At 53.8% G+C, this 20,574-nt stretch overlaps 8 protein-coding genes across 8 annotated transcripts; 4 read left to right on the top strand and 4 right to left on the bottom strand. All coding sequences in view use genetic code 12, as the record gives it.

The window, feature by feature from the left end:
* Window positions 1–1,199: 1,199 nt before the first annotated feature.
* Window positions 1,200–3,998, bottom strand: DIURU_004220 (uncharacterized protein; the record flags this gene model as incomplete). The annotated part of the gene is made up of 1 exon (XM_034157070.1): window positions 1,200–3,998. The coding sequence occupies one exon, from the start codon at window positions 3,996–3,998 to the stop codon at window positions 1,200–1,202; it is 2,799 nt and encodes a 932-aa protein (XP_034010954.1).
* A 1,838-nt stretch (window positions 3,999–5,836) lies between these two features.
* DIURU_004219 (uncharacterized protein) lies at window positions 5,837–6,436 on the top strand (the record flags this gene model as incomplete). Its single annotated transcript, XM_034157068.1, has 1 exon — window positions 5,837–6,436. One exon carries the CDS (start codon window positions 5,837–5,839, stop codon window positions 6,434–6,436), a length of 600 nt encoding a protein of 199 aa, XP_034010953.1.
* Window positions 6,437–7,299: 863 nt separating this feature from the next.
* Window positions 7,300–7,995, top strand: PEX11 (Pex11p; the record flags this gene model as incomplete). Its single annotated transcript, XM_034157067.1, has 1 exon — window positions 7,300–7,995. One exon carries the CDS (start codon window positions 7,300–7,302, stop codon window positions 7,993–7,995), a length of 696 nt encoding a protein of 231 aa, XP_034010952.1.
* Window positions 7,996–8,271: 276 nt separating this feature from the next.
* Window positions 8,272–8,640, bottom strand: DIURU_004217 (uncharacterized protein; the record flags this gene model as incomplete). The annotated part of the gene is made up of 1 exon (XM_034157066.1): window positions 8,272–8,640. One exon carries the CDS (start codon window positions 8,638–8,640, stop codon window positions 8,272–8,274), a length of 369 nt encoding a protein of 122 aa, XP_034010951.1.
* An 877-nt stretch (window positions 8,641–9,517) lies between these two features.
* DIURU_004216 (uncharacterized protein) lies at window positions 9,518–11,335 on the bottom strand (the record flags this gene model as incomplete). Its single annotated transcript, XM_034157065.1, has 1 exon — window positions 9,518–11,335. The coding sequence occupies one exon, from the start codon at window positions 11,333–11,335 to the stop codon at window positions 9,518–9,520; it is 1,818 nt and encodes a 605-aa protein (XP_034010950.1).
* A 2,667-nt stretch (window positions 11,336–14,002) lies between these two features.
* On the bottom strand, window positions 14,003–16,522 carry SPB1 (27S pre-rRNA (guanosine2922-2'-O)-methyltransferase; the record flags this gene model as incomplete). The annotated part of the gene is made up of 1 exon (XM_034157064.1): window positions 14,003–16,522. The coding sequence occupies one exon, from the start codon at window positions 16,520–16,522 to the stop codon at window positions 14,003–14,005; it is 2,520 nt and encodes an 839-aa protein (XP_034010949.1).
* A 316-nt stretch (window positions 16,523–16,838) lies between these two features.
* DIURU_004214 (NADHX dehydratase) lies at window positions 16,839–17,894 on the top strand (the record flags this gene model as incomplete). The annotated part of the gene is made up of 1 exon (XM_034157063.1): window positions 16,839–17,894. The coding sequence occupies one exon, from the start codon at window positions 16,839–16,841 to the stop codon at window positions 17,892–17,894; it is 1,056 nt and encodes a 351-aa protein (XP_034010948.1).
* A 295-nt stretch (window positions 17,895–18,189) lies between these two features.
* On the top strand, window positions 18,190–20,484 carry HDA1 (histone deacetylase; the record flags this gene model as incomplete). The annotated part of the gene is made up of 1 exon (XM_034157062.1): window positions 18,190–20,484. The coding sequence occupies one exon, from the start codon at window positions 18,190–18,192 to the stop codon at window positions 20,482–20,484; it is 2,295 nt and encodes a 764-aa protein (XP_034010947.1).
* Between the last annotated feature and the right edge of the window lie 90 nt (window positions 20,485–20,574).

The following is a 20,574-nucleotide window of genomic DNA, read 5'->3' as shown; positions in this document are numbered from 1 at the left end:
TGCATCATGGGCATGAGATACGCTCTACCATAGTGCCGTGTTTGTGATTTTACGTGCGATTGTGCTCACTACTTTTAACTAATGTTATCTCACCGGCTATGGGTTTCGTACAAACCCGCACCGCACGGGTTCCTGCATTAAGTCAATCGCGTTAACTAAATAAGCTTATGCGATCGGGCCTGCACACTGCCCCACCGTCGCCTAACTTACACAGTTGGAGTGACCTTCGTCTCATCGAGTGACTCTGTTGAATTCTTGTCCACGGCTACCATCACTCTTCGTTGAATTTGTTAGTGATATCGACTTGTCCCATTGCAACACCCTCCCTACGATGTCGGTCAAATCATATTTTCTCTGCTAGGCGTGCCTTCAGTCGGTCCGTTATACATTGCGTTTTCTTCCTACGATTACGCCAACAAAACCCCCTGAACTTGGAGACAGTGATACTGAAGTGACAACGGAGACTTTCACAAGTGGATACCATAATGAGCGACTTGAAATGCTAGCCAAACTAACTTTTGGTGATATTCTCAGTTGTTGCCTACTTGGCTTTAATGCCCTGGTTCCCTGAAGTGAATAACATGCACACTGTTCACGTTGGCGATATATTGTCCTAGGAGAGGCTCTTTATACTAAACTCGACCCAAACATCGATTTGTGGGTACATCGATGGTTGTGCACCAAATTGAAGTTCGAGCAAAACACCATGGATCCAGATAAGTTACCCATCAAATGACAAAGCTTACTATTGTTGCTTGTCATGGAGCACGGCCACTTGGCATGAAAAAATTTACCAAGCTCACGTATGATGAAGGTACCTTAAAGGCTACAAAGACGTCAAGTAAACTTTCGAAGGACTCTTGCTTAACTTGAATTCGAGACTGGGTACGTTAATAAGGCGGAGCAGAGGACCAATTAGTGGTAATGTATAGACGCCGGTATGGCGAATATAATGAGCGGAAAATATAGTAAAGCAGCACAGATTCTGGCGTTATTACATTTACTCCCAATCAAACTCTACACGTAGATGATAGATTACTACTGATTCGTCATTCTCCTAAACGATGAAACAGTTTGTTTAACATGATATACTTCGAGCAGTTGTATCGTTCGATGATTTCTCGACTTACGAATGAAAAGGAGATATTACAAAGTGGCAGTTGTCGTTATATTCATCATAATGCGTATGCAAATAGGGTCTAGGTGGCGACGGGGTCATCGGCCAGCGGCGTCGGCAGCGAGCTCGTGGGGACGGAGTTGGGCGTGGCGTACGCCTTCTGTTTCGGGGCGTGGTTGTCCAGCGCATGGTGGCGGCGCGGGTTGCGCAACTGCATCAACTTCATGTCCACCGGCACCTCGCCCAAGTCCATGATCGTCAGCATCGGCTCGTACGGGGGTCGCGGCTGTCTCATCTCCCAGTCGGGCAACAGCCCCACCGAAGTGTTGGCTTTCTCAAACTGGCCCAACCCCAGCAACCCGCCGGCGGTGTGGCTGCTGATGTTCGGGTGGAGGGTGGCGCCCAACAGCGACTGCGAGAGCGTGAGCAACGGCACCGTCTGTTCTGGAGGCACCTCCAAGTCCAGCAGGATCAGCAGCATCAGCGACCGCCGCAGCATGTGGCGCCGGATCGGGGAGAGCGCCGCCATTCCCCGCGGCAGGTGGATCGGCAGCGACGGCAGGTTAGCGATGTCGCCGTCGGCGCTGAGGGTGAGGGGGGGCGCCGCCAACGGCGCCAGGGTGTCTTTTGGGCGCTCTTCGTCCAACGAGTTGTGGGTGGTGGGGTTGGTGCTGGGGTCGCTGATCTGGCTGCGCTCGGTGCCCCCCAGCGACCGTCGCGGCTCGGGGCTGCTGGTAGACTCTTCGGCACTCAATCTGTGCTCTAAACGCAGGTGTTTGTCATGGGCCATTGAGGCGCGGAGCATGTCTTTGAGTCCCAGCACTTCCGGGGCCACCGGCGCCGCAGCGTTGCCGTTGGCGCCGGCCAACGTGGCGGTGATCGTCGCCAGCGACCGTACCCGCGGCACGTCCTGAGAGTGGGATTCGTCGATGCGCAACGGCAGCAACAGCGGGTCGCGCTCCTCGTAGGCGGGCGGAAGCCCCGCGGGGACGTCGATCGCCGGCGGCGGCTGGTCGGCCATGAACGGGGGCGGGTTCATCAGCGGCTTGCGCAACAAGTGGATGGGCCGCTGGATGGGCGTCTGGAGGGGCGAGAACGCCGGCTGCGCCTGCAGCATGTGCAACGCCGGGTCGACCAGCTGGGCGTCGGGCTTGTACAAGTTGGCCTCCAAGTGCATGTCGGCGTCGCGCTCGATGGGCTCGTCGTTGTTGAACAGCAGGTTGATGTGCATGAACTCGTAGGGGGCGGTCGAGTTGGCGCTGTCACCCAGGCTCAGCCCCTGCTGGTGGCGGTCAAATAGCAGTCTCACCGCCAGCGCCGTGGAGCTGCGGAACGCCAGCGACAGCGACTCGACGGGGACCACCCCCGGCGACATCGGCGGCGTCGGACAGTACTGCGGGAGCGACGCCGGCGGCGCGGGGACGGTGCCGTTATCGTAGGCGGGCAAAAGGGTGTTGCCGTGCGCCGCCAACGGACTGAGGATGTGGATGGGGGAGTCGATGCTGATTTCGTAGTGCTTGCGCTTCTCGTCGCGGGTGGGGTCGCTGCGCAGAATCCGCAAGCAAATCTTGATCCAGTGGTGCACCTGGATGTTGTCGAACAGCGTGTCTGGATGGAGCGCCTGCCCCGGCTTGTTGGGGAACTTCAGCGGCACGTACAACTGGAACTCGAGTTCGCGGGCCAAGATCTCGTCGTCGCCAGGAGCGAGGGGGCCCGGGTCCTGAGGGTTTTTCCCGAGAAGCAGTCGCCCTTTGGAGGCTTTGTGCTCAAGTAAAAGGTACTTCTTCTGCGGTTCTAACCGGTGGACTTTCTTGTTGCTGCAGTAGTACTCGAGGTTTTCGGTGATGTAAACCCGGATACGGTGGAGCTGTACTTTACCCCAGAGGGGGACGAACCGGAACGCTAACGGGAGGTACAGGTCAAGCACCACCAGCTTACCACCAACGACAATCTCGTAGCGCAACTGGTCCTCCCAGTCACGGGTAATGACGATGGGCTCGTTCTCTTCCAACAGCATCACCAGCGGCGTCCGCACGATGTTGACGGGGAGCTTAGCCGTCAAATTAGGCTTAAACGCCCCCGCGCGGCCAATGGTGGCTTCTAAAAAGTAGTGGACACTGCCGAAAGTGACCAGACACAGTTCGGGGATCGCCGGGTGCACCGGGTGTTCGAAGTTGTAGATGTAGTCACCGGGGGAGAACAGCCCCAGGTCGCTGCCCAGCGACAGCGCCAGCGCCACCAGCGTCAGCGCCAGCATCAACGGCGCCGGCGACAACGGCGCCAGCAGCTCCGCCCGCGACAGCTCCCCCGGCAGCGTCGTCCGGCGCATGAACGCCGGCGATAGTGACCGGGTGAAGCTGAAGGGCAGGTCGGCGTGATTCGCCAGCGGCAGCCCCGCTCGCAGCAGCGGGCGCACCAACAGCTCGCCACGGTGTGTGGTGCCGTTGGTCTCGCGGTAGAAGTCGGCGCCGTTATGGGCGCCCACGGGGCTCCCCAGCTGGAGGAAAGGCCAGGTGTGGTTGACAACAACATTAGTTTCCTGGTGCTGCAGCTTTTTCGGCGGGATCCCCTCGGGCCACTCGGTGCGCTGGGTGCCTCTAAAGTTCAACAGGATCAGCTTAAGCTTGGTGTGCTTTAACACTCTGACGACGAGGCACCCCCGCAACAACGTGGGCGGGCGGTTTTCGTACTCGTGGGGCTCGAACCCCTGGACGAACAAGTGCTTTTCCGCCGGGACGATGAAGATCTGGAGGGACAGCGTTTGCACCAAGGGTTTGTCGGGCAACTGGGGGATCAACGTCAGCGCCAGCGGCGACGACGCCGGCGCCCCCGGCAGCGGCGCCAAGCGGGCCGCGGGGAACAACGGGCTCGAGATGTCCATGGGTCGTAGCGGCTAAAGAGACCGGTATAAGACGGGCGAGCTCGAGAAACAAACGCTTATATCAAAAGAGCTCGTTCCCGGGGTAGGCGGTGTGGTGGGGGGATGTGGAAAAACCAAAATCGATTGCTCATGCGCACCGAGGCAGCTTCGGCCCGGACAATGGGCCTGCGCCTAGCAGACAGCGACAGCGCCCAGAGAGCCGTGTGCGGAACTCCATGCACACTCCACAAAACAGTGCAGTAAGTGGTGTTGTGAAGCCCATTACTAATGGCGCTGGTTAGAGTAGAGGGTGTTCTAAGTGGTTTTACGCGGTGGGTGTCGATCCCGGCAGAGCTAGATGGCTTACAGCGGGCGGACATACAGGCGTGCCGCAGGGTGCGGTGAGCGGTGAAAGCGCCGCTTCCGTCGCAGCGGTGCGAGCGCAGTGTCGGTGTAGCGGGGTTTTCAGCGCCGGGCAGGATGACTCGCCCAGACGGGGCCTGGCAGCCCTTGGGTTAGGCGCCTTAATCACTAGGGGGAGTGACAGCAAACCACGCGGGTGCCACAGCGGGGAGGGCTGCGATAACCGGAAAGTAGCGAGGGGGAGGTGATCGGCCATAGTTGCTTTTGTGTGGAGAAAGGTGTCATCGCGACATCGCCCCGACGGGGGCGCCGGGCCCGCTCCACCCCCGGGGATAACCTATTTACTGGAAGGTGTGGTTGTGATGTTTAGGGGCTGGTAGAGCGGTGGGGTGGTAGGGCTGACGGGTGGGGAGAAACGGGGTGTCTTTGGTTATCGGAGCCACCCTACATGGCTTATCGCAGAGGTGTCACCGTTAAAGTGGGGCGCTAGCGGCGCTCTGGGGCGTGTGGCGCGCACAACTTGACTGATAGGGCGACTGTAGTGGGTGCGCAGTGCTGCTGGGACAGGCGGCCTAGGCGTAGGCGTAGGCGTCGGCGAAGAGTCAGGCGATCCACGTGCCTGGAGGCGAAGCCCCCTTCTTCGGGGCTTAAGGGGAATTTATCATTACTGAACTACTTTAAAGCTGAATATCTGAAACAGTACCCCGTGTCTATTGTTTACTAAATGGCTGAGATATGGCGGCGTTATCTCGTAGATCTTGGATGGATGATCGATCGTTTCGGGAATATCAGCACAACTAGAAAAAAGAAAATAGTGAGAGAAAAAAGAAAACCTACGATAGTGATCTATCGCCTGGTTACCGTGCCCTGGGCTGATTACGACCTCCCCAACGAATGTTGTGTGTCTTTTTTTTTTCGAGTGAGGGGGAGAGACGAAGGACGAAAAAGGAATAACACGAGAAGTGCCGTGCGGGTTAGAGTTATTCCTTGCCATAGAAGGGGCGGGGGGGTACAGTCGCCGTATGTCTTGCCGCACAAGCGGCTAAAAGTTTATCCGAAACTTCCGTAGTGTAGAGTTTTACCTGGGGTTGACTCGTGTGAAAAAGACACTAACTTCTCACTATGGCCAGATAGCATTAGAAGAACTGATGTGAGAGTAGTGGTAGACACTATATCGTTAAATTCTTTGTACTTTTCACCTATTCGGATCCTAAAATAGGGGCAGAGTGGAAGTTGCCGGGGGGCTTATTTCTTAATTTTTATTTTGGTTTTGGAAATTTGCTATCGCAGTCGGATCATTTCGATTGCGCCTGCCGTTCCGTTCTTTTTTGGTAACCGCCCAAATGGTAGCGCGGCGCCTCATCGCTCCCCAGTTTAATCAGTACCGGTTATCACACGAGATGCACCCTCGCTTACTACTACGAACACCGGCTGTCAGGTTATGGCAGTCCCACCGGACGCTCCGGGCGTCGCCCCTCAAACTGTTCGCTGAAGACATGGACGCGTGGATGCCGGTCAACACCGTCAAAGGGTGGGTGGTGATCCCCCAAGTGTGTCTTCTCGGACCCCACACCGTCGACGAATTGAACCGCCATATGACTGAAGACCCTAATTTTAACCTAGATCAGTGGATCAACTCCACGTTTGCCATCGCCCCGAAGCTGGGACGCAAAAAATGGCAACAGATGGCCCTAGAGTTGAATGCGAACGAGTTTGATGGCCAGCAATCGGTGATGGAACAACTCCGGAAAAAACTGGGTAAATTCCAACGTACTCGAGACGAGAACGGTAAAGCGGTAGTGTATGGTACTCCGACATTGCAGCACGGGTACTACTATTATGTGGTCAAAAACCGCGACCCTAAGGAGCCGTTAAAGGACGTTCAAGCCCGCTGGCGTGAATTGGAGCCAGCCGAGAGAGACCTGTGGGTCGAAGATTATAAGCAGTTACTCGCGCTGGGATTCGACGTCAGTGGCTCGAAAATCATCACCATTGAGGAGAGGGTGGCGGAGGATGAGAAAAAGAGAGATCAGCTTCTCCGCCGTCAACAAGCAAAAGCAGCCTCAGCCGCAGCCGAGAAGGCGCCCTCGGATTAACTTCTGTATATATATCAATATCGAGGCTTTGTGTTGTGGTGGCGGCTGACCCCACCTGCCTCGATGACACCTAGGGTTACCGACTCGGACTCGGAGTGCTTAATCCCGGAGTAGGTGAGAGGCTCACCCAACCTCTCTCACGATAAAACAAGAAAATCAACACAGCATTGGTAAAATGGCACTTAGACTATAACCATGAATTGATAATGCTTATCTGAAATTAAAGAGTGTATATTAATAGTGGGAGGTTAGCCGCTAGGGGTGTCTCAGTTTTATTTTCGCTGCACCGATGTTTTAAAAATTCACTACGCGCGGAAGCGGACGTGAAATGCCGTAGATAAATTCTAAGTTAGCTCCCAACCCCATTTCAGATTTAATCACGCAAGCGGGGATGAGTGGCCACCAACACCTACAACCATATCAACACATTGTAGGAAGTTATTAGGACACCGTCGTAAGCGGCCGACCTCGGTTGATCGATTGTGACGCCTGTGATCACGTCGTTAGCGACCTCATCCACCGTTTTCCTTTTACCCGAGCAGTACCCCGGAAACAGGCTAATCGTCACGTGAAAGCAACTTACCACACAGGCATCTACTGCCACCAGGGAACGGCTTACCCGACCACCAATGGCTCTAATTTCACCGTAATCAACCAAAATGTGGATAGTAATCTTCTCTAGTTTCGTGTGGTAGTTAATTGCTCGTGGTCTCGGCGTTTTGCTCTGGCTATCTCCCCTAAATTGCCGCCATGTGATTCCTCGGTTGTAGGCGCGCCGCCGACACACACCCCCAGAATAAATAAAATCTACTCCGGAGAAGAGAAAAAAAGATTTGAATATTCTCCAGAACTTTTCCGTGGTGATGTCGTTGCAACTCATTTTGGACCACCCCACATTCAACAAGACCCTCAGATTTTTGGACACCACCCCTAAGCGGGAGAAGACCTACCGGTTGGTCGCCTACCTCTCTCGGTTCTTGTCTTACTACTTGCAAAGACAAGGGTTTTCCCCTGAGGCGGTCGCCACCTGTATCTCGGTGAAGAACAATGTCTCCACTATCAGAAAAGCTATGAGATTCGGCAAGCCGTTGTGGCACATCAGAGACGCCTCCAAGGTGTACCGCAACAAGAACTTGGCCTTCAGATGGCTGCAGATCTTCCGCAACTTGTTCTACGCCGGCTACTTGACCTGCGACGGGCTCGTGTTGCTTAAGGCCATTGGCATCATCGACAAGGGTAAGCTCCCCAACGTCGGCACCTGGGCCGCCCGCTTCTGGTTGCTCGGGGTCATTTCCAGTTTGCTCGGTGGCATCCAAAAGGTCGTCAGCTACAACAAGTTCAAGAAAGAATTGAGACAAGAAGAAAAGGACTTGGACAAGCTCAAGGCCGTCAACGAAAACTTGTACGTCGCCAAGCGCAAGATTGTCTGGGACTTGTTGGACGGGTTCATTGCTTTGAACACGTTGAAGTACTTGAACTTCACCGAAGGCGACATCGGTTTGGCCGGTGTCATTACGTCGCTCATGGGCTTGACCGATATGTGGCGTGCCACCGCCTAGGCGGGGTCTGTTATGCGAGTTCAGACGACTGTGTATACTATATTATATTGCAAACTTCTAGTGACGACCATAAACAAGTAGCTACCACCATTGGCCATAATTGGTCATAATCATTTCTATCTTGTCTCAATAGATGACATTTCTATACGATTCAAGTTCCAGTGGTTTCATTGAGATTCAGATTTCATTGACAGTGTGACTCCAACAAATCTTGGATCTCTTTCAAAGTCAAGTTCCAGTGGAAGTCATCTTAATGATGATTCATAGTTCTTTACTTTACTGAGTCAGATTCGACTTTCCCTCGGCGAAGCCGTGATAAAAGCCACGCCAGTACCATTCCATTGCCACTCGTTTCACCTCCTGCTTAAACTTATCGCCATCTTCCACTCCATCAAGAAATTGGAGCAACTCCAGGTTGTCGATCGTCCCCACTACTTCATCATCGTTAATAGCAGTAGGTGGCATTACCTTGTCGTTACCAGTGGAAGATGACGGATTACCAGTAAAGGTAGTAGTTGTGGCATTGTCAGCATCTTTATCTTGAGTTGTTGTTTGTGGCTTGGACACCACGACGCCAATCTCCGGGTGTTGCTGGTAGTATGAATCCCTAAGGTCGTTCCATGCTTCGCGAATGGCTCCACTCATCCCGGCGGTTCGTCGCGCACCTCTCGCACTGATCGCGCGGAGGCTCCATGGATGTAATTCAGTGAACCACAAATATAAATTTGAGACATCAACTGAGAATATCAGTTTAGCATGAAACACTAGGCCTATTAAACAACAAACAAAAGAGTTCACTTATGGCATTGAAAAAATTCACGCAATTGAGTCTAGTATACAATGTTGTCTCATAAAAGAATCAAATCAGTGATATTCACCCAATGCAGCGACGGTATCAGTATGCGGTGCCAGGCACCGAGAATATGTTTGCAGTTGCCTCCAAACCCCGTTCCAACATTGCCTCACGTATGGCATGTATACCCACGTACCATTACCACTGGCTCTCCAGTACGGTGGCATCATCTCGCGTGCGAACGATTGCAGCATAAACATTAGGTATAACTCCCGGCTTAACTCTAATACCGTATTGCCACTATAAATAGCTAACTACCGTATTATGAATCACCATAAAACCTTGTTTTGGTTTCGTACCTTTTATTTACTAACACGCCAGCCTGTAGCTGATCCATTGTTTAGTGTAACCAATTGTCTAATGTCTCAATGTACGTACACACGACACGTATCGCAAAACAATACTTCTGCGGGGGAAAATGCTTGGAACGAGCGACCGGCAAGCTGACGTCGGCGTTGCATTCCAGATAGCGCCGACGCCGCCCCCTCGGATATTAATAGTGTGGCGCCAGATTACCCGAACCACGTCCATTTCTATAATTGGGAAGTCGTCATATCGTCCAATGTATACCATTCTCTTCTCTCTTTCACTGTTTTGTTTCGCCTCTGTTTTATATCTGTTTCATTCTACCCGTGCTGTTGTCTAATGAATGTCTATTAATGTTTATGATTAAATGCTTACTTTGCTCTCCTCCTTCAACTTCTTCAACCACTGGACGAATTTGGACCCGCGCTTCTTCTTCTTCTCGACAGAGTCGGCCTGCTTTTGCGCCTGGGCGTGGGTCTGGGCGAGCAGCTCCAAGTTCACCAGCTTCGCCTTGATGTGGCGCGTTTGCGACAGCGTCTGCGGGCGCCGACGGGGCACGTCGATGTTGCTGGTGGACTTCGCTGGCAGCGTTGGGTATCGCGCCTGGGTCCGTTGCGGCGGCGTCTGCGGCGGCGTCGGCACCAGTTTCGGCGCCGGCGGTGTTGGTACCAGCGAGACACTGGTCACCAGTCCCGAGAGCTGGGGCGTCGTCGGCTTAACTGGCGGGCGCGGCGTCGGCGCCTCTTCCAACATCGTGCTGTCGGTCAGCGACAGCAGCACGTTGGCCAGCTCCGACACCACGATCAGCGGCGTCGCCAGCACCACCGTCAGCAGCGGAGCCGCCAGCGGCGGCCGCAACGTGTACTCGCCTTTAGGCGTAGGCGGGTCGTACTCGGTGATGTCGGTGGCCAGGTTGGAAATGACCTCGCCCGTGTGGTCCAGGTGGATCAGCACCGGCGACGAGCTGTAGTTTTTCGACAACCGCAGCGACCCAAGCCCCAGCATCGCCATCAGCGACGTTGGAGTGAACTTAGGTGCCAGCGCGAGCGGCGCCGGGATCGGCGGTGCCATCGGCGGCGAGTGGCGTCGAAGCTCAACAAACCGCGGCACGCGACGGTCGGTGCCGGCGGCCAGCGCCAGTTTGAGCAGCGGCAACAGCGCCAGGTGGCCGAGAAACCGGTCCTTAGGGGCGAGGAGCTGCGCCACTGGGGGAGCGAGACTGCTGTTGGGCGTAGAGCCCCCCAGCTGCAGCGTGGTGCGAGTTAATGGGATCAGGTCCAGCAGCGCGTTGCGCATGGCGTTGGAGATGCGGTTCAGTTGATCGTAGAAGATGGAGTAGCGCGGGGCCATGGCGCCCAGGCGGCGCCGACGGTGAACCATGGTGGGCGGGGGGGTCGTCGACCCCTTGACGGAGTCGCGGCTCAGATTAGCGCTCCACACCGGCGCCGCCTGCGACGACAGCTTGGTGAGCGAGGTCGTCAGCGACAGCGCCAGGCCATGCAGATAAACGTCTTGGTTGGGCGGCGGCAAGTAGTACTCGTCGACCAGCGCCGCGTCGTCGATGCTCACTTCGTGGCGGGCGTCGGCATCGTCGTCTTCTTCCTCGGCGATGGCGTCCTCGCGGTGGCCGATGGGCGACGACGTGAGCATCAGCTGATTCAGCAGCAGCGTCTTAAAGAATGGCAGCGCCAAAAACACGTCTTCAGCCGCGAGGGCGAGTGGAGCGCCGCCGCTGAAACTGGGGCCGCTGGCGCCGGTAACCAGCGCTGCTGATTCCAGCGCCCTGAGGATTTCGTCCAAGTCGATCGTCCCCAGTTTCGGGGTTAATGCAGACGCCGGGGGCTCGATGTAGCGCGGGCGCTGAGCCAGCAGCGATGAGCGCGTCCGGCGGTGAGAGCCGGGGTGGCCGAGGCGGATGGGCAGGTTGAGCGCCAGGGTCAGCGCCAGCGCCGGCGCCGGCGCCATCGGGAACAGGAACTCTGAGGGCTTGGTGGCGAAGTCGTCGAGGTTATTAAATGGTTCGTGGTCGCCGTCGGTGGGCGGCGGCAGTGGCGGCGCCAGCGCCGGGGTCTTGGCGACTGGGGGCAGGAAAACAAACCCCTGGGCGTCAAAGTCGCCCAGGATCGCCGCCAGGCGGCGGTGGCGGTGGCGGCGGACGCCGGGAGAGAGGTGGGTGTCCATACCTGAAGCTCGCTGCCAAACACTGGGGAGGGGGTACCGATGACCGAAAAGGAGTGACTGGAGTGGGCAGGGAGATTCGGAACGACGGGTATATGAAGTGGGGGGGCGGGCTTTGCGGGAGGCAACACTGACGGGTTGGCTATAGGGCTCAGCAAAGGGGGGTCGGTCCGAGAGGCTCTCCAGGCATGTAGTAGAGGCAGAACTCGCCGCGGGTGGGAAGTGGGCGCTTGAAATAATCCGCGCTCCTCCTCCAAATTTAGATTTTGCCGGGGGGCGACAAAAATATTCCGCGACCCCGTTCGCTTGCAGCTGGGGGCGGAACGAGTAGCAGGGTGGTGCTGGGGCCAGTGAAACGCCCCCCCAGGGTGGCTGGAGGTGGCCTCAGTGGTATGTGGCTAATCCTTGATGGTCTGCTGTTGTTATTAGCTTAGTACCACCTTCTTTTGGTGCTGTATTTGGGCCCCTCGTGGTCGGATATATCGTCGCGACACTGAGTGCATTGTTGAGTAATTTTGGGTTGCCACCGCGTCGCCCAGTAGAGGCAGCACACGCGTTGGCCGCTCTGCCCCCAAGCGTAAATTACGGGGTGTCGAAGATAATAAAAGTGCCAAAACTAGGTGGTTGCTTACGGCACTCGGTGGCTGAAGGGTGAGGGCTAGCGAAATACTCGGGGAGTGGACCCTTACATCCTAGCGACGCCGGGCGATGAGTACACCTTACACTGCCAGCAAATGCTAAATTTTGTGGCGACATTCGTCCCCCACGAGATAATGATGCTGTCTGCTGGTGTCGCTTAGATTAGGCTAGCGCATTTGTTACCCCCCAGCTGTCTCCATCACAACCCGTACCCCCTGTTTTGTCGCTGTTAAGTGGGGCGATGCGTGGCGCTCAAGCCAGGCAGGCAGGCAGGTATTAGCGGTAGCCGCGGAAGGATTATTTTGCGGGTTAGCGTCAACGGTCTTGGAGGGGGGTGGACAGTTGCTGGATATATTGGTTTGGTGCCATTAGCAAAAGGGTTGAGCGTCCCTGTCCTCGTAAACCACATTTAGTGGCCACTGCGACCACGCGCTGGCGACCCTCGTGGCCATCACCTCTCACAGAACCGCGCGGCTGCTATCGTGTGTACCGCGGCTAAACACGAGCCCTGGCTGATTAAAATTAAAAATACACCGCTGAGTATATTAATCACATCGGAGTCGGGGTATAATTAGAAGGTACCAGGGTCGAATACGAACTTTACCACAACACACGGCGTCACCCGTCCCAGGGCCTCCGCTTCCGGTGCAGTCGCCACTTTCGGGACTGCCGAGCCAGCGTCAGGCAGTGGACAATTTCTAAATCAGTTAATTCCTCATATTAGCTTCATTCCCCCCCGCCCCTCCCACCCAAACAATTGACAATAGAACCTAAACGGCACTGATGAAAATCTGGGCAGGCCGACACTAGCCGTTTCATGTCCAATTTCACTTGCCCCTCTATCGGATAGATCATCGACCATGACGTACGACTCTTAGACGCACGCCGTACGTCGCTGCCGGCATTGCTGCTGCTTCTCTCTGATGTCAATTGGCCAAACGTGGTGCCTGCAAAGCGGTCCACCCCAAATAACCCTTTGGTGCCTCGATACAGACGTCGGCTGACAATATCCATCACTTGCAGAAATACATCACCCTCGGCTGCGTCAACTCGACATTGTGTTTCCCTTCCACTTAGCCCCGGGCACAGGGTGCGTGGATGTAGTCCTCACGAAATTTACCCAAACGGGAGGAGGCGCGCGTGTCTAGGGGCAGCCCCTGGTGGCTAAGATTTTTAAGCCAACCTCATCGCGAGCCGCCCTTTAGCAGGTGGCGATGTGGGAGTACGTGGTTCTAATGGAGAAACCTTTATTGACGGCAATAGGCGTAAAACTAAAGTATTCTTTTGTTTGGTTGACCACTCTATAGGGGTTAATGCCCGCAGTCGGCTCGCTGCACGGTATTGTCTGCTTGAACCCTGGAGACCCTTGCCGGTGACGCTTTCGGTAAATTTGTTGCGGCGGCAACGGCCACAAAACCAGCGCTCGTGTAGCCTAAAGGTGTCGGACCCCTGCTTTTCTTTCTAATCAATTGAATGCACCCGCCGCCTCGAAACCGTTGACATTCCCTAAAGTCCCTTTCGGGATTGCTACCGGCGGTTATTGGTGCGATGTCGTACCGCACGCCTATAGTTGTCGATTTCTAACTTGCCACTCCAGCGAGCACGCGACTTTTGTGGTGAATCTCGTACTTTATCTTTTATTAGGTGGTGCCGGCCGGGTTTCTTTTTCACGTGCTAAATAACGTCACTTCCGCATGTTTTTTAATAATGTCAAGAGAAAAACATCTCCACATGAAAACTTCCTCATTCAGTTAGCAGCTTCAGCAGGGGGTGGCACCTCTCAAGCAATTACAGTCGCGGTCAGCGGGAACAAGGGGCAAAGCACGCTCAGCCAGCATTCCAACTGTACCTGGGGAAATAAGGTTCAAGACGAGCCAGAGAAAAAAAAGTCGTGAACTGACGACGCATATCTACCTTAAACCTACAACCACCCACAGATTCCAGCTATAAATAAAATGGCTGGCTAAACTTCGCGAGCTAAACTAAGATCAGTATGAGAATCTATTTCCATTATGTCGTTACTCTATAAAATTACTTCTTGCCCTTCTTTTTGGCAATTCTTCTTAACGCCCGCGATTCGTTCTTAGACACCCCGTCCACCATCTTATACTTACCCTTAATCCCGCGAGGCCGGCCGGAAAGCCCCCGGTTGGAACCAGACGCCTTCACCACCGTCACCTTGGGCTTAGTCTTCTGCTTCTTGGTGAACTTGCGCATCAATCTCGAGATCTCGTCCAGCTTGTCGCGCTCCAGCATCGCCAGGTCTTCGTTAATAAGATCCAGCTTCTTCTTGAGCTTTTCCAATCTCCGCAACGCCCGCATCTTCTTCCGCCCTTGAGCTTCCAACACCTTCTTGATGGGACGAGCATTGAGCTGCTTCTGCTTCTCCTTGATGGCGTTGGCCGCTTCCTTAGTGATGGGCTTAATGATCTTCGAGTGACGCTTTTCGTCCTCAACAAACCATGACGGTAAGTTGTCGTGGTCACGGAACGAGTACTTGTTGATCCCTTCGTTGATAAGGTCGTGCTTGTTCATCTTGCCGAGAGCCACCTGGTGAGCCAACGTCATCGCCTCCACCGTGGCCAAGTCCACCTTGTCGGCGTGCAGAGACTTATCGTAGTGGTCGTCAACGTCCTCATCCTCCAGGTCAGAGCCTTGAGGACCAGCTTGGTATTCGCGCTCGCCGTCAACCACTTCAAAGTCCAGATCTTCGCTGTCATCGGCATTTTCCGTGGTGGTCTTGGAGCCGTTACTGGTACCGTTGGCAGTCAATTCCGTGGCCGTAGCAGTAGCAGTGGCCAGAGCATTGTCCTTGCCCTTGGTCATTTGTGCAAGCAACGCGTCATCGTCAACCCCGTTGAACACGTCGTTGGCAGCAAAGAACATCTTGGCATTCTTCGAGAGATTATTGCGGTGGTTGGCGTCGACAATACGCTGGATGTGTTCGTCGTCGTCAGAGTCAGAGAAGTCCAGGTCGTCATCTTTCAAGCCCCGGTCATCTTCTTCGTCCTCCAGCTGGATCCCGTCCCACGCCTCGTCGTCGTCGTCACCACGAGCCTGCTTGGCCCGGTACTTGGCGTCGCGCTCGGCCCGACGCTCCTTGTATTGGGAGTACATGTCGTCCAACTGAGCTTCGAGCCCGTCGAGCTCATCCCCCAGGTTGGCCTCGGCGGCGGCGAGGTCCTCGTCGATGTGGATGTCGTTGTTGAGGTTGACTTCGGCGTCGTCAAGCACCATCCGTTTTTTACCCGCCAGCAACTTGTCGATGATCCCCGTCTTCTTCGCCGTGTTCAAATTGAACAAGGTCTCGGCACCGATGTTGGCCGCTTCTAAACCAATGTTCATATCGGTCAACATATTCATCTGGTTACGGACGATTTCCTTTTGCTTAGCTTCGTTGGCATGTTTCTTCTCCCGACGACGCTTTAATCTTTGCTTCTCTTTGAGTTCTTGAAGTTCACGGTCGATCTTTTCCTCTTCATCTAATTCAACTTCCTCAACTTCCACCTTTTCCTCGACGTCAAGACCTAACAATTCACGCGCCTGTTTGCGGAACCGCAAGATCTGTTTAAAGTCCTTTCTCCCCAACACTTTAAGATCCTTTAAGCACTCTAAAAGTTCAGGGGTACAAGTCTTAAGCTTGCGGAGTACTCGCCACTGTACCACGTCTTCATCCTTATTCTCTTCATCTTTAATCTCTTCTCTCAGCGGAATCACAAGCTTATTAAGTCCACCCAACTGATTAATAGGGTCATCTTCACGGATGAAATCCATCATCTTTTTTTCATGGTACAATAAGTTGTCGCCTTCTTCGTACCCGGTACGATGACGCTTCTTCACTTCGGGGTTAAACACCTTAGCTTCGTTGTTAACGGTTTCTTGACCCAACTCTTCAAATACTTCCTTAGGGTCCAACAATCTCGGGTCAAGCTTCTTCGGCGCCTTGAACCCCCGACACACCACGAAGATTTCTGCGGAAACGTTACGCGACGCCGGCGGCTTGGTGGCCTCGACTTTGTCGAATAACTGCTGGAACACCCACATCAAGTTATTGTAGTCCCGCGACCGGAAAATCTTGGTGACAAAAGTACCCCCGGCGATCAAGTTTTCCACCGCCAATTTAAGGGCTTGCAACGTCAACTGCGACTGAGTGAACGCATCTTGCACCCACCCAAGACCCACATTGGGAGCACCATCGTGCAACACGGTATCGGCCTTCCACGTCTTGAGATGACCGCGCAACTTAGACCGACAGTCTTCAGTAGTGATATCTGACTGGAAAGTGATACAGTTGGGGAGTGGCTTGATGGGCACGATATCGACCCCGATGATGAGCGAGTTGATCGGACACAACAGCGACGCCACCTGACACCACGACCCGGGGGCGGCACAAAGATCGATGACGACCTTGGATTTCTCGAGGAAGTGGCCGTACTTCTCGTTGATCTGGATGATCTTGAACGAGGACCGGGCACGGTACCCCTTCTCCTTGGCAAGGTAGTAGTACTTATCCAAACGCCCCTTGGCGTTCTTTTTCGATATCTTCCCCATGGCCCGCTACAGGATGAGATGTTCGCGCCGCGATGAGATAGAGGCCTTCGGGAGAGCTCGTCCTGCAGGTAAATGCAGTAAAGAAAACCGCAGTTCTCGTCGTTATCAAAAGGAGAGGTAATGCGTCACGTGAGAAATCGACCCATACTCTATAGTTGCCGCCACCCAATACCTGCTCCAAATACCATCAATTGCGAGTGATTGTGCAAATTATCAATTATTCCATTGAATTGAACGTTGCCACTACTCATTTAATCGGCAATTGTTTTTGTTTATATTCATTTTTACCATTGTTTCCCTTGATTCAATTTGAGACATGTCGTCGGTGCTTAAAGGAACACCCAAGGAATTGTTAACTAAGTGTCGCCAGTTGATTCAACCCCTCAATGCCAATTTCCATAAAGGTATGGCTGGTATCATCACCGTGATCGGCGGGTGTGCTGATTATACGGGCGCCCCCTATTTTGCTTGCCATGCTGCCGCTGCTACTGGAGCTGATCTCAGCCACGTCATCTGTGAACGGCGAGCGGCTCCTGTGATTAAAGGCTATACTCCTGATCTTATGATACACCCATATCTTAGAGACTTAGAAGGCCTGGGCCTTTCTGATGAAGATATTCAACGCATTGAAGATACTGACTTAGAAAAAGTTTTAACCGATAACCAAATCCGTGACATCATCGATAATCGAGTGATGCCTCGCCTCGAGACGTTGCTTCACCGACTGGACGTGGTGGTGGTGGGCCCGGGGTTTGGTAGAGACAAACTCATGTTGGCACTGTTAGTGCGGATTATCGAGGAAGTCAAAGTGCTTAATAAACCAGTGATTATCGACGCCGACGCCTTATACTTGTTGCTGCTTTATCCTAAGCTTGGCGCTTATAACCGGGCGGTTCTCACCCCGAACGTGGTGGAGTTTGCTCGCCTCGCTAAAGCGATTAAAGTCGACGCCGGCGACCCCGACCAGCCGGATCTGGTGGTCACTGCTACCCAAAATGTCAGTCGAGCCTTAGCGGGCGCCATTGTTGTTCGCAAGGGACCCTATGAGGTCATTGCCTCGAGTGAAGGCCATCTCATCAATGACCAAAAAGGGCTGCCTCGTCGTGTCGGCGGTCAAGGCGATACCCTTGTGGGGATTACGGCGACGTTACTTTGCTGGTCAAACCACTATATGGACCTGAAATGGGGTAATAAAGTCGAATTCACTCACGACGAAGCCAACATCTTAGCGATCTACGCCGCCGCCAACATGGTGAGAGTAGCCTCAAGAAAGGCATTCGCCAAGTACGGACGAGCCATGCAAACTCTGAACGTCCACCAGTTTGTCGGGGAAGCCTACACTGAGATCTTTGGCGACGCCGCCACTTTGTGATAGCAATACATGTCTTTAGGTTTTACAATTATGCAATTCGCAAGCGCCATGATCGTCATATGCAGAACCACGTATACCTGCCAACATCACTCAATTGAATATAGCGTCGAACCCTGTCAGTTTTTCTTCCTATACTTTGTATTTAGCAGCCCAGTATTCTCTCCGTCTCAACAATTTTCTATTTTCTCGTGAGTTGTTTCTTATTTGTTTTTGTGTCTTTTTTCAACGGCGGCGCCACCCGCCGCATCTCCACAAGCGCACGTCAACCGCAGTCGCGACGTCTCGAATAATCCCCATGAATGGCACCCTGACGAAACGCCCGCTCGAAGGCGACCACGCCGACGAGCCGGAGCTGGTGGCGCTGGTGGAGGTGAATGCTATCGTCGCCGAGCCCGAGGAGAAGCGGATAAAGCTCGAGGACGACGACGTGGTGGGGCTGGACTCGGCCGCCGACGACAATACCGCCATCGTCCCCGTGCGAGATCCCGACCTCTTCTACACCCCGCTCCGTACAGGGTTGGTCTACGACGTGAGGATGCGGTACCACGCCAAGATCTTCACCCTGTACTTCGAGTACATCGACCCCCATCCCGAAGACCCGCGGCGGATCTACCGTATCTACAAACGACTTGCTGAGGCGGGGCTCATCACCGACCCCAAGCTTGCCGGTATCGACGATATTGGTCCGTTAATGGTGAAAATCCCCGTCAGAGAGGCTCTCGCCGACGAAATTCTCCAGGTGCACCTGGAAGACCACCTCAAATATATCGCGCTGACGGAGCTGATGACCCGCGACCAGTTGCTCGAAGAGACCGAACGAGGCGACTCAATCTACGTCAACAACGATAGTTACATCCTGGCTAAGCTCTCGTGCGGAGGTACCATCGAAGCGTGTAAAGCAGTGATCGAAGGCCGCGTGAAAAACCTGTTAGCCATCGTGCGTCCTCCAGGTCACCACGCCGAACCAGAAACTCCCGGTGGGTTTTGTTTATTCTCGAATGTGGCGGTAGCAGCCAAGAACATGCTCTCGCGATTCCCAGAGCTGGTGCGCCGGATTGTTATCGTTGACTGGGATATTCACCATGGTAACGGCACGCAAAAGCTGTTTTGGGACGACCCCAGAGTTTTATACATCAGTCTTCACCGTTACGAGAACGGTAAGTTCTATCCTGGTACCAAATACGGTGGAGCGGATATGGTGGGCGAGGGTGCCGGTGAAGGTTATTCATTAAATATCCCTTGGAACCAAGCTGGGATGACCGATGCCGACTACGTTTATGCGTTTAATCGGGTCATTGTCCCTGTAATTGGTGAATTTGACCCTGATTTGATCATTGTCCTGCTGGGGTTCGACGCTGCTGATGGTGATATCATCGGTGGCTGTCACGTCACCCCCACCGGCTACGGAGCCATGACTCATATGCTTAAAGGTTTAGCTCGCGGAAAGATTGCCGTGATTCTCGAAGGTGGTTACAACTTAGAATCGATTGCTAAGCTGGCGCTCGGAGTCGCTAAAGTACTCGTGGGTGAACCCCCTGATAACACTATCAGCACCCAACCGAGTGCCGACGCGGTGGAAGTTGTCGACATGGTGATGAAGATCCAGCTGAAATACTGGAAGTGCTTGCGTCACGGTATTCCTGACCATTCGTTTGACGATGTGTTTGATGTTGGTGTCGAGAACGCCGGTGAAACTAATGTTAACCAAACCGCACCTCCCTTGAATGTTGCTGACTCGGTGCGTCGCAGTCAGCACTTCGATCTCAGTCAACGCTATGGGTTTGTCTCGGTACCGATTGTGGCTAACTTGGCGGTGGACGAAATTGGCAAGGGTTTCTTCACTTGCGATTTGCCCACCAACTTGGATGAGGTAGTGCTCGCTACCAAGAACGTCTACGATAGCGAAATTTTGGTGGTCAACATTCACGACCCTCCTGAAGTGTGGGCCAATATCAATCCGGTCAACGGTACCATTGAGCCTAACCTGCTGGTGGTGTTGCTGTACCCTATGACGACGCTTATAGATCGGGTCAACAAAGAAGTTGAACCATCATTAGCCCTGACGGTGGGCTATATCGATATTGACATTCCGCTGTTCCCGGTGACGCTCCCTGGTCCCCTGGGGGCTCTGACACAAGCCAGCATGCTGACATATAACCCGCAAGTATTTGCACTGGATCTCCTAGTGTATTTGTGGGACAACTTCTTCGCTTACTTCGGCCTGTTGAAGAAATTGGTGTTTGTCGGCTACGGTGATTGTTATCAGCTGATTGTCCATTTGTACGGCAAGCGGCCGCTGCTGGAGATCAAGGACTTGGTCCGTGCCACGGTGGCGTTTGTCAACCGCACCCCGCTTAAGCTGTTGGTGCCAGTAATGGATGAGCTGTTAACCGAATGGTTCTATCAAAACAGTGTGATTTTTACGCTGAGTCAGAACCCGTGCTGGCAACTGACTAAAGACACTGAAGAAAAACGGCCCCGGCGCCGGTTTGGTCGGGTGCTTAAGCTGAAAAGTGACGGTCTCTTCGACGTGGTCACGGAAAAGTTCGACGAAGGGTGTGACTTTTTGTTAGACGCCATAGAAGAGTAGAAAATATTGTACCAGTATGTACTAATGATAATGCCCAAAATTCTCAATTACAGAATTAACTGTTATGGTACCAGTCGCGCAATGTTACCC

The sequence above is a fragment of the Diutina rugosa genome, assembly GCF_008704595.1.
Source record: "Diutina rugosa strain CBS 613 chromosome Unknown scaffold17_size212612, whole genome shotgun sequence".
Taxonomy (NCBI): domain Eukaryota; kingdom Fungi; phylum Ascomycota; class Pichiomycetes; order Serinales; family Debaryomycetaceae; genus Diutina; species Diutina rugosa.
The sequence above is the reverse complement of the archived record's forward strand: the minus strand, read 5'-3'. Positions and strand labels throughout refer to the sequence as shown.